Source organism: Epinephelus fuscoguttatus, linkage group LG12 (assembly GCF_011397635.1).
Source record: "Epinephelus fuscoguttatus linkage group LG12, E.fuscoguttatus.final_Chr_v1".
Taxonomy (NCBI): Eukaryota; Metazoa; Chordata; class Actinopteri; order Perciformes; family Serranidae; genus Epinephelus; species Epinephelus fuscoguttatus.
In genome coordinates this window covers 42,032,442-42,048,602 of record NC_064763.1, presented here as the reverse complement: position 1 = coordinate 42,048,602, position 16,161 = coordinate 42,032,442, and the positions used below count along the sequence as shown (strand labels likewise).

At 41.8% G+C, this 16,161-nt stretch overlaps 1 protein-coding gene across 10 annotated transcripts; it reads right to left on the bottom strand.

Moving 5' to 3' along the window:
* Positions 1 to 538: 538 nt before the first annotated feature.
* On the bottom strand, positions 539 to 13,577 carry LOC125897763 (NACHT, LRR and PYD domains-containing protein 12-like). 10 transcript variants are annotated; one of them, XM_049591118.1, is made up of 14 exons: positions 13,401 to 13,577; positions 11,932 to 12,048; positions 11,230 to 11,331; positions 10,612 to 10,713; positions 9,896 to 9,968; positions 9,506 to 9,734; positions 5,120 to 6,914; positions 4,864 to 5,037; positions 3,120 to 3,293; positions 2,708 to 2,881; positions 2,261 to 2,434; positions 1,687 to 1,860; positions 1,512 to 1,558; positions 539 to 1,413 (listed from the first exon to the last, which is right to left on the bottom strand). In XM_049591118.1, exons 1-14 carry the CDS (start codon positions 13,406 to 13,408, stop codon positions 821 to 823), a joined length of 3,936 nt encoding a protein of 1,311 aa, XP_049447075.1. In that variant the 5' UTR covers positions 13,409 to 13,577; the 3' UTR covers positions 539 to 820. The 10 variants fall into 10 exon arrangements, with proteins under 10 accessions (XP_049447075.1, XP_049447073.1, XP_049447074.1 ...); XM_049591116.1 differs by having other exon boundaries at positions 9,896 to 9,978; positions 10,613 to 10,713; XM_049591117.1 differs by having other exon boundaries at positions 9,896 to 9,978; positions 10,613 to 10,713; positions 11,230 to 11,328.
* Between the last annotated feature and the right edge of the window lie 2,584 nt (positions 13,578 to 16,161).

Genomic DNA, 16,161 nt, shown 5'->3' with positions numbered 1-16,161 from the left:
CTGCGAATACAAGCAGCCGAAATGAGTTTCCTCTGAAGGGTGTCCAGGCTCAGCCTTAGAGATGGGGAGGACCTCGGGCATCTGGAGGGAGCTCGGAGTAGAGCCGCTGCTCCTTCGCGATGAAAGGGGTCAGTTGGGGTGGTTCGGGCATCTGATCGGGATCCTCCTGGGCGCCTCTTGTTAGAGGTGATCCAATCACATCCCACTGGTAGGAGGCCCCGGGGCAGAATCAGAACATGCTGGAGTGATTATATATCTCATCTGGCCTGGGAACACCCGGGGGTCCTGCAGGAGGAGCTGGAAAGCGTTGCTGGGGGGAGGGACATCTGGCGTACTTTGCTTGGCCTGCTGCCCCTGCGAACCAGCCCAGAATAAGCAGATGAAAATGGATAAATGGATGGATGAATGGAACAAGTTACCATGTTATCTTATTGTCTCATCACGATTAAATGGAGACCTGACATTGTGTAACACCAACATACATACTACCCAGAAACATGACAAAAATATTAAAAAAATGACAAAAATACCAAAGAAATGAAGAATTAACAGTTTTTATTTATTGTTTATGTAGAATAAGCATAATATATTTTATTACATATTTTGTTATAGATTGCTACTAACTGTTTTACTGTTTTACTAAAACAAAAGCTATATATGTGAGGCATAAATAGAAGGTGGCAATCTGAATTACCTACAAGGCCTCGTTTTCTGCCCTATATATTGTAAGAGGGGCCATTTTCTCTATGGGCCGCCTCACCTTATGGGCCCAGTGCAACTGCCCAACCTGCACAGTCTATATTTACGCCTGTGGTCTGGTTTACTTGGGCCCTCTGTGAGTGTTGGTGTCCTCAGGAGAGGACTTTTTGTCTTCCAGCTGCAACAGAGAGACCGAGGAACCGAAGAATCCAAACCCGAATCTAAACCCAGGGTAGAGGGGTTCAGTGACTGTGCAGTAGAAGGTGTGGAGGTGGATCAGAGTGTCAGAGGACACTCTGTAGAAGGACAGAGTGCCGGCAAGACAGTCCACATACACTCCTACTCTGTGAGAGACGGAGGACGGGTTGGTGCATACTGCTGCTCGTCTGTCATCGTGCCAGACAAAGTAGTTCTCATCAGAGCAGTACACACTCCAAGACTTACTGCTTCCTCCGAGCTTGCAGTCAACACCCTGCCCTCTCCTTCTGATTCCACTGTATGCCACTCCCACATACACCGCTCCTCTCCTCTCCACCTCCCAGTAACAACGACCAGTCAGACCGTTTTTACACAGCAGCTGAAACCAGCAGTTGAATCTCTCTGGACGATCTGCACACTTGTGCTCGTGGGCTACAACTGTCACTTTTCTGAGGTCTTTGGACAGTTGAAGCTTTCTGTGTGCTGTGTTCGGGTCCAGTGTCAAATCACAGGTGTCTAAGGATGACGACAGGATTCATTTTTAATATGTTAAAAAAACAAACCTTTAGTTTTCTATTCTGCAATGTCTGATTTATTGCCAAAAACATACTCACACTTCCTCAGACCTGGTTTCAACCTCTGGAGTCCACCATGGTCAAGCCTGAGGGGACAGAAGAACAGTCAAGTTATTTTCTAACTCTCCTCCAAAGAGTTTTTGTGCATTAAAGTCATATGTCCCCACTGCTTGAGTAATTACTGACAAACAAACTGACAGCTTGTCAGTCCCACCTGAGAGTGTCCAGTCTCCAGTGTGGATCCTCCAATCCGGCAGACAGCAGCTTCACTCCTGAGTCTCCTGGATGATTGTAGCTCAGGTCCAGCTCTCTCAGATGGGAGGGGTTGGAGCTCAGAGCTGAGGCCAGAGAAGCACAGCCTTCCTCTGTGATCAGACAGCCTGACAGACTGCAAACAACCTTAGTGTAAGAACTAAAAGCTTGGTCATGGCGCAGAGAAATTTATCTTCATGAAATATGTGGTTCGAGAAGCTTGTTGACACAGTGACCACTTGCAGAGCTAATAGGTGAAATACACACAGCTAGCAAGATGCGATAGCTTCCTTCATGTTGGACTCTGTTCCCTCAAAGAGCAGTACTGTCAACATGGTCAGCTATGGCATGATAGCGCAAATTCACATGTCTCATGTATGTCAATGACCTTTTATCCATGACTAAGATGAAACATTGACAAGCTAAAAAATAGATCTTTGAAAACAATGATGAAATGTAGGTTTTGTTTTCGTTAAGAAGATGGGAGTAAGTTGTTAGTGTGTGGGCTGTGACTGGTGATATATCGAAGAGCTGACCTGAGGGTCTCCAGGGTACAGTTTGGACTCTCTAGTCCAGACGACAGTAGCGCCACTCCTGAATCCTGCAGGTCGTTGTTACTCAGGTCTAACTCTGTTAGAGTAGAGGAGTTGGAGCTGAGAGCAGCTGAAAACTCAGGACAGCTTTCGTCCGTAAGACTGGTTTGATTCAACCTGATAGAAAAAGGAATAGAGATATTTCTGGTGTTCAGCTTTTCACTGTCAGCAGACAGGAAGTGGTTCAGTGTCAGAACCATGTAAGTTTGTCAGGGAACATTGTTATTGGTGGGGGCATCTAAAGTGAGGAGGTGAAGGTGAGATAGAGCAATGTCTTAGTTCACATTCGCAATAACTGGGACCCCTGGAGGGGCGTGTCCCCTTTAAGAACACCAGTGGGGTTGATGCAGCCTGTGATTATGACAATCCAAATAAATGAATGAATCTAACCTGAGAGTCTCCAGCCGACAGTGTGGACTCTCCAGTCCAACAAGGAGCAGCTTCACTCCTGAATCCTGCAGATAGTTTCCATTCAGGTCCAGCTCTCTGAGACTAGAGGACTGGGAGCCAAGAACTGAGGCCAGAGCTTCACAGCTTCTCTCTGAGAGATTGCAGATACTGAGCCTGGGTAAATAAAGGGAAAACAACATATTTCTGAAGTTTAATAACATTTAATTGAGACTGAAGGACAGAGTGGACCTGAAGATCGAGGCTTAGACAGTCCAAAATGACACTCAGTAATCTAAACTGGCAAACAACAATTACTTGAAGTGGATCTGACACTGAGTTACAACCAAACCAGCACGGACTTTTTTAAAATCAAAACACCGCAGATCAGTTGAAACAAACTTGAAGGTCTTACCTCAGAGTTTTCAGTTTGCAGTGCAGACTTTCCAGCCCAGCACAGAGTTGCATCAATCCTGAATCCTGCAAGTTGTTGTTACTCAGGTCCAGCTCTGTCAGAGTGGAGGACTCTGAACTGAGAACTGCAGCGAGCACCTGACAGCAGTCTTCTGTGAGGCTTGATTGATATAACCTGATAAAAAAGGTGGAAATATTTTCTATTCGAGGGAGAGTGAGCCTTCAACCATAAGGCCCTGACCAGTCAGAGCACATTTTAGCAGCCTGGGGCGGCCTTGCCTAATAGTTTTCATCTGTTTTGCATTGCTGAATGTCTTGTGTTTTTCTCTATGTGCCGCACATTTTGCAGGAATACCCTGAATGCCTTGAGTTAAACGAACTTCAACTCAGAGTGGAAAAGTACCCAAAGTCAATGTCTAATGAAATGTGGGCCTTCTTTGGTGGCATTATCAAGCGCAGCATACATAGTTTGGGTTAAGCTAAAATTTCAGCGTTACCCTAGGCAAGTTTTTACTAACTATAATCAGACTCGACGGCTGACAGCAGACTGTCGAACTCCTAAAATAAGCTTTGAACCGACCATCAACCAGGTGAAGCTCCTGGACCAGCTGGTGGTACTCCCTGTAATTTCTACTCTTTCTGAGGGTGTCACGTACCTACACAGAGCTCTTTGTCCCTGTGGCCAACGTACTGTTTGAAAGTACTATTTGTTCCTGTCAGAGCTGGAACAGGTGCCCTCCACCTGTCCATTATTTTAAAGATTTTAAGGCACAGATATGTGAGTTTACTTCACAGTGGCTATGAAGTTTAGGACAGGTGATTCTGTGGTTGCATGGTTACAGTTAAAGCTAGAATTACCACCTCACAGTTGTGTGCCTAATAAGCATATGAATGTCACATCTTTCACAGGTCACAGTGACCTTTGATCACCAAATTCTCATCAGTTCCTTCTTGACTTAAAGAGGACGTTTGTGCTAAATTTGAAGAAATTCCCTGAAGGCCTATTGAGATATCACATTCACAAGAATGAGATGGATGCAAGGTCACGGTGACGTTGACCAATGACCACCCAACTCTAATCAGTTCAAGGCTGAGTCCAAGCAGATGTTTGTGCCAAATTTGAAGAAATTCCCTTTAGGTGTTCTTGATATATATTATGTTCATGAGAATGTGACAGAGGAGGTCACAGTGACCTTGGCCTTTGACCATCAAATTCATATCATTCCATCCTTGACTTAAAGTGGACATTTGCACAGTGCACATTTGTGCCAAATTTGAAGAAATTCCCTGTGGGTGTTTCTGAGATATCCTGTTCATGACAATGAGATGGGTGCAAGGTTTAGATGACCCTGACCTTCGACCTTTAACCACTAGAATCTTATCAGTTCATCCCTGCATTCAAGATATTTGAGCTAAATTTGAAGAAATTCTCCCAAGGCGTTCCTCAGCTATTGCCCTCACAAGAATAGGACGGACAGACGTACGTATGTACAGATATGGATATTGCCAGCGCGGAGGCATAAAAAAAGATGCAGCAACCTGCATGTGTTCTGTCTGGTAGGGGCCATACCCCCGAGGCTCTCCACTCACTTCGAGGTGAGCGCTGTCTAAAAGGCTTTTTTGGTCAATTGTGCTAATTCGCAGTGAGTGAATCCACTGATGGTGGCATTTCCCTTGAAAGGCTGTGACTTGGCCTTTCAGCTCCTCCTCTGGCACCAAAAAGATTACGTATGACTTCATCTCACCGTAGTGTTTCCAGCCTACAGTGTGGACTCTTCAGTCCAGCGGACAGTGTCTTCACTCCTGAATCCTGCAGGTCGTTGTCACCCAGGTCCAGCTCTCTAAGACGAGAGGACTGACAGCTAAGAGCTGAGGACAAAGCTTCACAGCTTTTTTCTGATAGCTTACAGACACTTAACCTGGAAAAACAAGAATGAACAAACAGTAAGTCACATTTGTATGGATTTAAAGGATATTCAATCAGTCTATCTGTGCACGCACAGAGCTTTGTTGGAGGCTTTGACCACTGGCAGCAGCCTCAGAAGAGCTTCCTCTGAAGGTGAATATTTTTTCAGGTCAAACACGTCCAGATCTTCTTCTGATGACAGTAAGATGAAGACGAGAGCTGACCACTGAGCAGGAGACAGTTTATCTGTGGAGAGACGTCCTGAACTCAGGGACTGTTGGATCTCGTCTTCTAGAGAATGGTCCTTCAGCTCGTTCAGACAGTGAAACAGATTGATGTTTTTTTCCGCACAGGGATTCTCTCTGATTTTCTTCTTGATGTAGTGGGCTGTTTGCTGATTGGTGGGTGAGCAACATCCTGTCTGAGTGAGCAGGCCTCGTAGAAGATCCTGATTGGTCTGCAGGGAAAGACCTACAAAGAAGCGGAGGAACAAGTCAAGGTGTCCGTTTGGACTCTCTAAGGCCTTGTCCACAGCACTCTGGTAGAAGCGTTTCACTGCAGATTTGTCTGCTGCTGGTGTGGAACTCTGGCAGGTTGACTGCTCCTCCATCAGGAGATCAACACCAGAGCTGATGAAGGTCAGATGGACATGAAGAGCAGCCAGAAACTCCTGAACACTCAGATGGATGAAGCAGAACACCTTGTCCTGGTACAGTCCTCTCTCCTCTTTAAAGATCTGTGTGAACACTCCTGAGTACACTGAGGCTGCTCTGATATCGATGCCACACTCTGTCAGGTCTGATTCATAGAAGATCAGGTTGCCTTTCTGCAGCTGATCAAAAGCCAGTTTTCCCAGAGACTCAATCATCTTCCTGCTCTCTGGACTCCAGTGATGATCTGTCTCAGCTCCTCCATCATACTTGATGTTCTTCACTTTGGTCTGAACCACCAGGAAGTGGATGTACATGTCAGTCAGGGTCTTGGGCAGCTCTCCTTCCTCTCTGGTCTTCATCACATCCTCCAGAACTGTAGCAGTGATCCAGCAGAAGACTGGGATGTGGCACATGATGTGGAGGCTTCGTGATGTCTTGATGTGGGAGATGATTCTGCTGGCCTGCTCCTCATCTCTGAATCTCTTCCTGAAGTACTCCTCCTTCTGTGGGTCAGTGAACCCTCTGACCTCTGTCACCATGTCAACACACTCAGGAGGGATCTGATTGGCTGCTGCAGGTCGGTGGTTATCCAGAGGCGAGCAGAGGAAGCAGTTCCCCCTGATGAGGTTTGTCAGCAGCACATCCACTGAGGTGGACTCTGTAACATCAGTCAGGATCTCATTGTTGCAGAAGTCCAGAGGAAGTCGACACTCATCCAGACCGTCAAAGATGAACACAACCTGGAACTCTTCAAACCTGCAGATTCCTGCTTCTTTGGTTTCAGTAAAGAAGTGATGAACAAGTTCCACCAAGCTGTACTTTTTCTCTTTCAGCACATTCAGCTCTCTGAAAGTCAATGGAAATGTCAACTGTATGTCCTGGTTGGCTTTGTCTTCAGCCCAGTCCAGAGTGAACTTCTGTGTTAAGACTGTTTTCCCAATGCCAGCCACTCCCTTTGTCATCACTGTTCTGATTGGTTTGTCTCCAGGTGAGGCTTTAAAGATGTCTTCTTGTCTGATGGTTGTTTCTGGTCTGTCTGCTTTCCTGGATGCTGTTTCAATCTGTCTGACCTCATGTTCATCATTGACCTCTGCAGTCCCTCCCTCTGTGATGTAGAGCTCTGTGTAGATCTGATTCAGAAGGGTTGGGTTTCCTGTTTTAGCGATCCCCTCAAACATGAACTGGAACTTTCTCAGAAGATTAGATTTGAGTTTGCACTGGCAAAATGCAGGAGTTTCTGAAAGAACATGAAAAAATAACAGCACTGAGTGGAAATTACAGGAAATGTAAAAGTTGCTCTAGAAGTGTGACACCATAATCAAAAGTGTTCTTGCAAGGTATGCCACTTTTGTTTTCATGTCCCATGCCAAATCTTTTTTCTTTTTTTTGTATGCCATTCTTTTTTAAGTGCCACATGCTAATTCCTTTATTTGGAATGCCACTTTTGTTAATACTTTAGTATGCCAGTCCTGCTTAAGTGTCATATGCCAGTTCTTCAGTGATATGCCGCAGTTATTTAATTGTTTCATGCCATTTCTTTTATGGCATGCTGCTCTTCTTTAGTTTCATATGCTAATACTTTTGCCTTGTGCCAATCTTGTTTTAATTTCATATGCCAGTTGTTTTTTCTGGTATGCCACTCTTGTTTAGTGTGACATGTTGATTCCTGCAAGGTATGCCAATCTCATTTAAGTTCTTTTATGGTATACCACTCTTGATTTAATGTCATATGTCATTTTTTATTTCTATGGTAGTCCATTGTTGTTTAGGAGTTATGTGCTAATTTTTTTCATTTGGTATGCTGCTCTTGTTTTGATGACATACTGTATCCCAATTATTTTATGGTATATCACTTTGGTTTTAATGTCACACGCCAAGTCTTTAATGGTGTGCCACTCTTATTTGAATGTTATATCCAAATTCTGCTATGGTATTCCACTCTTGTTTAGTGTCACATGCCTATTCCTGCAAGGTATGCCAATCTCATTTAAGCTCTTACATAGTATGCCACTCTTGTTTTAGGGTCATATGCCAATTCTTTTATGGTATGCCACTCTTGTTTTAGGGTCATATGACAATTCTTTTATGGTATGCCACTCTCGTTTTAGTGTCATATGCTAATCCTTTTATGGTATGCCACTCTTGTTTTAGGGTCATATGACAATTCTTTTATGGTATGCAACTCTTGTTTTAGGGTCATATGACAATTCTTTTATGGTATGCAACTCTTGTTTTAGGGTCATATGACAATTCTTTTATGGTATGCCACTCTCGTTTTAGTGTCATATGCTAATCCTTTTATGGTATGCCACTCTTGTTTTAGGGTCATATGACAATTCTTTTATGGTATGCAACTCTTGTTTTAGGGTCATATGACAATTCTTTTATGGTATGCCACTCTCGTTTTAGTGTCATATGCTAATTAATTTATGGTGTGCAACTCTTGTTTTAGGGTCATATGACAATTCTTTTATGGTATGCAACTCTTGTTTTAGGGTCATATGACAATTCTTTTATGGTATGCCACTCTCGTTTTAGTGTCATATGCTAATTAATTTATGGTGTGCAACTCTTGTTTTAGGGTCATATGACAATTCTTTTATGGTATGCCACTCTCGTTTTAGTGTCATATGCTAATCCTTTTATGGTATGCCACTCTTGTTTTAGGGTCATATGACAATTCTTTTATGGTATGCAACTCTTGTTTTAGGGTCATATGACAATTCTTTTATGGTATGCAACTCTTGTTTTAGTGTCATATGCTAATTAATTTATGGTGTGCAACTCTTGTTTTAGGGTCATATGACAATTCTTTTATGGTATGCCACTCTTGTTTTAGGGTCATATGACAATTCTTTTATGGTATGCCACTCTCGTTTTAGTGTCATATGCTAATTAATTTATGGTGTGCAACTCTTGTTTTAGGGTCATATGACAATTCTTTTATGGTATGCAACTCTTGTTTTAGGGTCATATGCCAATTCTTTTATGGTATGCAACTCTTGTTTTAGTGTCTTATGCCAATTCTTTTATGGTATGCCACTCTCGTTTTAGTGTCATATGCTAATTAATTTATGGTATACCACTCTTGTTTTAATGTCATATGCTAATCCTTTTATGGTACGCCACTCTTGTTTTAGGGTCATATGACAATTCTTCTATGGTATGCCACTCTTGTTTTAGGGTCATATGCCAGTTCTTTTATGGTATGCCACTCTCGTTTTAGTGTCATATGCTAATTAATTTATGGTGTGCAACTCTTGTTTTAGGGTCATATGACAATTCTTTTATGGTATGCAACTCTTGTTTTAGGGTCATATGCCAGTTCTTTTATGGTATGCAACTCTTGTTTTAGTGTCTTATGCCAATTCTTTTATGGTATGCCACTCTTATTCAAAGTGGGGGTAGGGATGCCACTAAAACAAGAGTGGTTTACTTTCAGCCACTTTTTTGTGCTGCAGCACTACTGGCCCCTCGTGGCTGAAATGTTTTAACACCCCATAATGCAAAAGTATCCCGCAGAATGAACAATAATCTGACAATTTGACTAATTTATGTAGAATAAGAGGAGATACATGTGATTATTAACATTAGTGGTAGAGGTGATCAGTTCTTATTATTAATTTGCCCTGTGAGGCAAATTGTGATTTGTGATATTGGGCTTTATAAATAAAATTGATTGATTGAAATTGATTAATAGTGTGTTTGTTTGTTTTTTTCTAAATATTTGCATGATAACTTGCATTGTCCCATTTAAGCAGACATGGATCTAATAAATGTTCTTAACTGTAGCTTCCTCTTTCCATTATGTTGTTAAAACCCTCTTACTGCTCTGCAGACAGTCAGCCAGCTCCTCCTGCTTCATTATCTTCAGGAAGTTCAGTGTGATCTTCAGAAACGCCTCTCTGCTGCTCCTCTTCTGCTCTTCATCCTCACCACCCAACACCTCCTCATCCTCACTCTGCCTGTCCAAGCACTCTGTGCTATCTAATGTCAGGACCCTCAGAAACGTCTTCAGCTCGTTCTTCACAAAACTGACAATGTTCTCCTCAAGCAGCTGGAATGAAACAGTTCAGTAATTATTCGTCATTAATACTAAAATTATGAAACACACTGTCAAGTCTGTACACGGACTGACACCTGGTTTGAAATGTCCATCACAGAGACCACTGCGAGCAGAATGTTTCCTTTTTAGTAAAATGTGTTGTACTCACGTACCATAAATATGGAGTCCAGGTCTGTTTGACGAGCAGAGTGACCAGCAGGAACCTCTGATGTCTCCTGATCAACTCTGAAAAAACAAAAACACAACTGCGATTATGGAGAATCACTTAAAAACAAAAGGGACTCAGCAGAGTGGTATGTATTTTGTTCCTCCCCCTTATAATCCTGTGAAGTGATTGGCTGATTTAAAACTGATTGGCAGCTGGTTCAGGCAGTGTATTGGTGAAATAGATTTTTGAATGACAGGATTGTAAGCCTCTGACTGGCCAAATTAAAATATGATTGACAGGTACCACACCCCTCAAAGTCTCCTGTCTGCAGAGACACCCTTCCCTGTTTTCCAGAAAACTTGCAGCCCCCACCTGTCAGTTAAGAGGAGTGAGGAGTCAGCAGTCAGTGACAATATAAAACAGTCAGTAAAAGGTTTTTTTTAAACAATTGGGAATCAACGCAACCACGTGAGATCCTTAAGCATACAGTCATAAATATGCACACGAAATATAAGGCTGATTGGTCCAGTAGTTTGTAAGATAAGCTGCAAAAGACAGAGGCACTCACATCCACAAAGCATAGGCATGATAAAGATAATAATAATAAACACAGTGCACAAGTAGAGAGTGATGTTAACACAGCCAACAGTCTGCTCCTTCACAATAAAACAGTCAAGTCATGAAACATATTTCATCATCTTCATCATTTTAAATTCATACCTTTTATCAACAGAGCAGGTTTCATCTTTGAAATTAAGAGGCTCAGGTAAAGACTGGTCACTCTTCATAAACAAACAGCTGGGGACAGGACTGTTTGGACTGCTAGAGAGAAAGATGCATTAATTAGACTTAGACTGTCAGTTAAGAGGAGTGAGGAGTCAGCAGTCAGTGACAATATAAAACAGTCAATAAAACGTTTTTTTTTTTAAACAATTGCGAATCAACGCAACCACGTGAGATCCTTAAGCATACAGTCATAAATATGCACACAAAATATAAGGCTGATTGGTCCAGTAGTTTGGTTAAGAGGAGTCAGCAGTCAGTGATAAAACAGGTTTTTCTGCTATTATGGATCATCGCAACCACGTGAGATCCTTAAGCATACAGTTATGAACGTGCACACAAAACATTAGGCTGATTGGTCCAGTAGTTTGTAAGATAAGCTGCAAAAGACAGAGGCACTCACATCCACAAAGCATAGGCATGATAAAGATAATAATAATAAACACAGTGCACAAGTAGAGAGTGATGTTAACACAGCCAACAGTCAACTCCTTCACAATAAAACAGTCAAGTCATGAAACATCTTTCATCATCTTCATCATTTTAAATTCATACCTTTTATCAACAGAGCAGGTTTCATCTTTGAAATTAAGAGGCTCAGGTAAAGACTGGTCACTCTTCATGGACAAACAGCTGGGGACAGGACTGTTTGGACTGCTAGAGAGAAAGACGCATTAATTAGACTTTATTTCTACACCAAACACCACTGCTCTGCTTTTAATATGTTGATGTTTTACCTCAGTAATAGCAGAAACACACACAGTGTAGTTTTGGCAACAAAATGTGCTGGAAATATGAAAGTAAAAGTATTATGACATCATTATGTAAGTTTAATGTTTGTTGAGGTGGAACTGCTTCATATACTCAAACAATACACACATTTTCTTAAACGGATCAAATTTTGTATGTAAAATCTAAAAAGTAACTTTGAGATGGGGTAAACAGAATAAAATAATATCAGATGTAAATTCTTAAGTATCGTACAGATACCTCAGAATTATACGTCCCTGCCAAGAGGAGGGAAATCATGTTTTATACTTAATATTTCACGTCTAAGGCAGAACAGAAGCTTTATCTCCGTGTATTTAAAATGTATTGAATCTTTTCATTTTATACTTTGTTAATGTTAATTTACAACTAATATACAACTATCCCCAGTCTGTTTACCACCCAATTAATAAATAAGTAATGAACCCAGTTTATTTACAGTCCAAGTACCACCCAGTGAGTATTAAAAGACTTATAAAGTTCACATACATGTCTTGTTGTTCATCCCTGAGCTCAGCAGGTTCTTTTGTTGAAAAATCTGTCTTCATGGACACTAGTCCAGGTCCTGGACCAGGTCCTGGTCCAGGCCATAACCATTGCTGTAACCTTTTAAACAGAGAAGAAAACGAATAAGACCAGGAGGTGATGTTACAATTTTAATCACCTAGCCTCTGTTTTTATACCTTTACACCGACCGTCAAATTCAGTACAAATGAATTTTAACTTGAATTCAAGAATGAACAACAAACAACAATCTGGCTTGTAACTGCATATTGTGATTTATACTGTGCTACATTTATTTGACTGCAGCAGTTAATGATTATTTTACTAATTTAAAATGTAGGCTAAATAATTTAATTAAAAGAAATAATGCATTGTTGAAATTAAACTTCCGAATAAAATACAATATTTAAAATTAGCTCTATTAATTACAACATAACATTCTGCACAAGTAAATGAAACAATACTAAAAAGTTTATGATATGATACGTACAAACATAAATTTTTCCATTTCAGGTAATGTATCAGACTCAAGACCACATCACCTGGTCTGGAGCACGAACATTACATACAATGATAGCAGAACAAAGACACACGGCATGGCTAAAGTACAACTAATGTTAGTTAGACAAAGGAAGGACAGACTTCAAAAAAGCATCTAGTTTACAATTAACTTTTGAATGAGGAACTATTAGTTAATGGTCAGTTCTTCAGTAACCCCTGATCAAATTTCAGAGGAGTAGTTACTGAGGAACTATGAGTAGGTAATGATTACTGAATCATTACCTACTCATTTCGATGTCTCACTTTACTTTAGGGTACACAAAAAGGGTAGGTAATGATTAAGTAATAGTTAGTTCCTCATTAGTTCCTCAGTAACTACTCTAATTTTGTGTACCTTAGTTCCTCAGTAACTACTCATTAGTTCCTCATTAGCTCCTCAGTAACTACTCTAATTTTGTGTACCTTATTGTAAAGTGTTACCGATGAGAAGTCTGACTTGACTGATGAGTCGAGCTATGAGCTCAGCTCGACTACTGCGTGCATGTAAACGTAGACAGAGTGACAAAGAGCTGATAGACCTGATGAAGGCCACTCTGCTGGATGAGCACTTTCAATTTTGGTACTTTACATGAAAGTAAAAGTTAAATGACCTGTACCTAAATAAATGTCATTTTATAATTTAAATTATAATGTAAGGATCTTTAAAGCTGAATATTGCTGCTTTTAGTTGAAGGACCTGGAAACTTCTGTCACCGCTGCTCATCTATCACCTTTCAGGGTGTTTTTATTATTAGTTGTATTTGTATTATATATTTATGCACAAAGTTGACTGAGTCTCTCACATTATGATTTATATGCCAATGTGTTCAAGGCAAACACCTGAGTCACTCCTCACCTGCTGAGTTACAGACAGGTTTTACTGTGTGGCAAAGGAATAAATCCAGAGTACGTACCTCTCCATGCTGCTGCTGCTGCTGCTGCTGCTGCCAGGCTGTGTGAGGCTGAAAGTGAAAGCAGATCAGACCCTCAGACAGGTGAAATATGACCCTCAGGGCCCCCTCTGAGTTCCTCTGTGTTCTCTCTGTGCATCTGTCTGCTTCAGCAAACCTGTTTATTTAGTTGGATTAAAGCTTCCACTCCCTCACAACTCAACCAGTCTAACCAGTTCAACAGACACTGAGTCTGCATAAGTTTGTTTTGAATGGCTCAAACAAAAGGCGGTGATTAATACAGGCATTTTCAGGTCTGATGACGCTAAAAATCTCTGCCTGGTTTGATATCACAGAGTGGGTGCATCAAAACCATCTGCAGCTCAACAAGAGCAAAACAGAGATTTTACTAATCGGTCCACACTGTGCGACTGAAGTAGTGCTTCAGCCACAACTCCCCAGGTCACACACACTGCCAGAAACCTAGGGGTCGTGTTTGACTCAAACTTCACCTTTAAAAAGCAGGTCAAGCTTCTTTTTACATAAGAACATCTCTAAAATAAAATCTTTGATGTCCTCCTGTGATTTCGAGGAGGTCATTCATGATTTTATCTTTTCTTGACTGTTGCAGCTCCTGATATTCCTGCCTCAGTCAGGAGCAACTCTCACAACTGGTTCAGATTTCAGCTGCCAGACTTCTAATGAGCGTTAACAAAAAGGAGCTCATTACACATTACATTTGGGAGTTTTTCCTTATCCGCTGTGAGGGTCATAAGGACAGAGGGATGTTGTATGCTGTAAAGCCCTGTGAGGCAAATTATGATTTGTGATACTGGGCTTTATAAATAAAATTGATTGATTGATACACTTGTCTGAGCATCACTGCTTTGGCCTCCTCTCCTTTTAGAATTAATTTTAGAATTTTATTACTCAGCTTTAAAGAACACCTTGAGTATAACCAGCTGCTGAGTATATAACAGATCTGTAAACACCCTGTGAGCTTGATTGTGCTCTGAGATCAGTCAGCTACTTCTTGCTGTTCCCAGGACACATTTTTCTCCGCTAACTTTTTAGCACATTAGCTAACGTTAGCTTCCATAGCAAAACAAACAAGTGTGGTCCTCCTTTGTAAGATTGGCTTCCTGTGACATCATCCATCCACTGAGTGAGAGCATACGGGTCGGCCAGTCTGGTCCCGTTGGTCAGTGTTTACTTATTCAAGTAACACTGGCGGTCCCGGAGAGTGAGTGACCTGACATGGTGCGTTGGTAAATTCAGTCTGACGCTCTACACTAAAATGAGAGCCCTGTTGGTGGAAGAAACGCAGCGTTATATTTCTACATGAATGAACCAACGGTTAAGTTAATCACACATTCACTCCGCTCGGCGCTCTGCTGCTCCGTCTCCACAGACAGAGTGTCCAGAGTGCGCTCTGCCACTCTGAGAGTGCGCTGCTCTGGATAACCCAACGCTACATTCAGACAGCGCTCCCAATTTATCAACGCTCCAGTTTGTGTCAGAGTGCGCTCCCACACTCACAATGAGTGTTTCTGAACGCACCACTCACATCATCTTCCTCCATCGTCTAAAACAAGACAACACAACTTGTTAGCTAGCGCTAGCTAACGTCTGTGGAGAACTGTTTTGCCTCCAGCTAAGCCCCGCCCACCAGAATACATCACACTGTTTACTAACAGGAAAAGGGTCTATAAAGGGAAATTTCAGTTTATTTCAACCTGTCTCCTATCGTCCTAAATTTGTTTCAAGTGACTAGTGACATAAAAATAATAGTTAGCATGTTAGCCGTTAGCCTAGATACAGCCGGGGCGCATAGTAGCATCAGACCTGTTAAAACGTAAGTGAACGGGCAACCTTCAAGTGCAAAGTTAGTCCACTAAACAAGCTTTTTCTCCACAAAGACCGCCTCATATCATTAGGATAAATGTCAGAGAACATATAGAAAACCACATGTAAACGTGTTGTCTTACCTTACCGGTGTGCTGCCATGTTTGTTTACCATCTAGCTCTGCTTTCCAAAGCGCAGCCGAAATATATCTGGCGAGCTCTAGATAAAGCCCAGCTGGATACTACTCCAGGTGGAGGTGTCTCGTCCTCGGTCACATCCAGACCTTGAAAATAAGGCTGCAACCGGTCCCATTCCTTGCAACAGAGGCATTCCTCTTCTGTGGGCACTGGGGCACAGCATTCACAGGTACACCACCAATCTCCAGAGCTACGCAGCCTTGCAGCAGCCATTCCTCCTCTCTCGTCCTCTACCTGTTGCGCCTCTCTCTCTCTCCTCCTCCGTTCTTCAATTTCACAAAGCTCTTCGTCAGTGTATTCTGGCTCAAATAAATAAGGGCTGCCATCAAACTCTGCAAAATCAAATTCCTCCTCCACAAAGTTGAAGTCTGGCAAAAAGTCAGCCATTATTCTATAAACCTTTCATAAAATAAATGAATGAACTTTTCAGGCTACTGTCTGGTTCTGCCTTCCAGCTGTTGCTGCTTGTTCTCGCGAGATTTCAGCCGCGCTTTGGAAAGCAGAGCTAAATGGTAGTCTGGGGCCGTTAGTGGCCGTTTTGGTAAGGAAACGGAACCAGGGCGAGTGAGACAGGATGGATGTGCCTTTCCGTAAAAATAAAAGCATCAAGCTAATAAAAATGCGGTGAAACTTTTAATTTAAAGAATATAATTTACAAGAAAAGCCCCAAGCCATTAAGTTAATCGATTCTTACACCCCTCATCACCCCAAATCGATGGTGCGCCAGAATTTAAAGTTTTAC

Coding starts and splice junctions, on each gene's coding strand:
- LOC125897763 (XM_049591116.1), bottom strand. Junction 9,735..9,895: donor ACCTGGACTCCATATTTATG/GTACGTGAGTAC, acceptor GTTTCATTCCAG/CTGCTTGAGGAGAACATTGT. Junction 6,915..9,505: donor GGCTGACTGTCTGCAGAGCA/GTAAGAGGGTTT, acceptor ATGTTCTTTCAG/AAACTCCTGCATTTTGCCAG.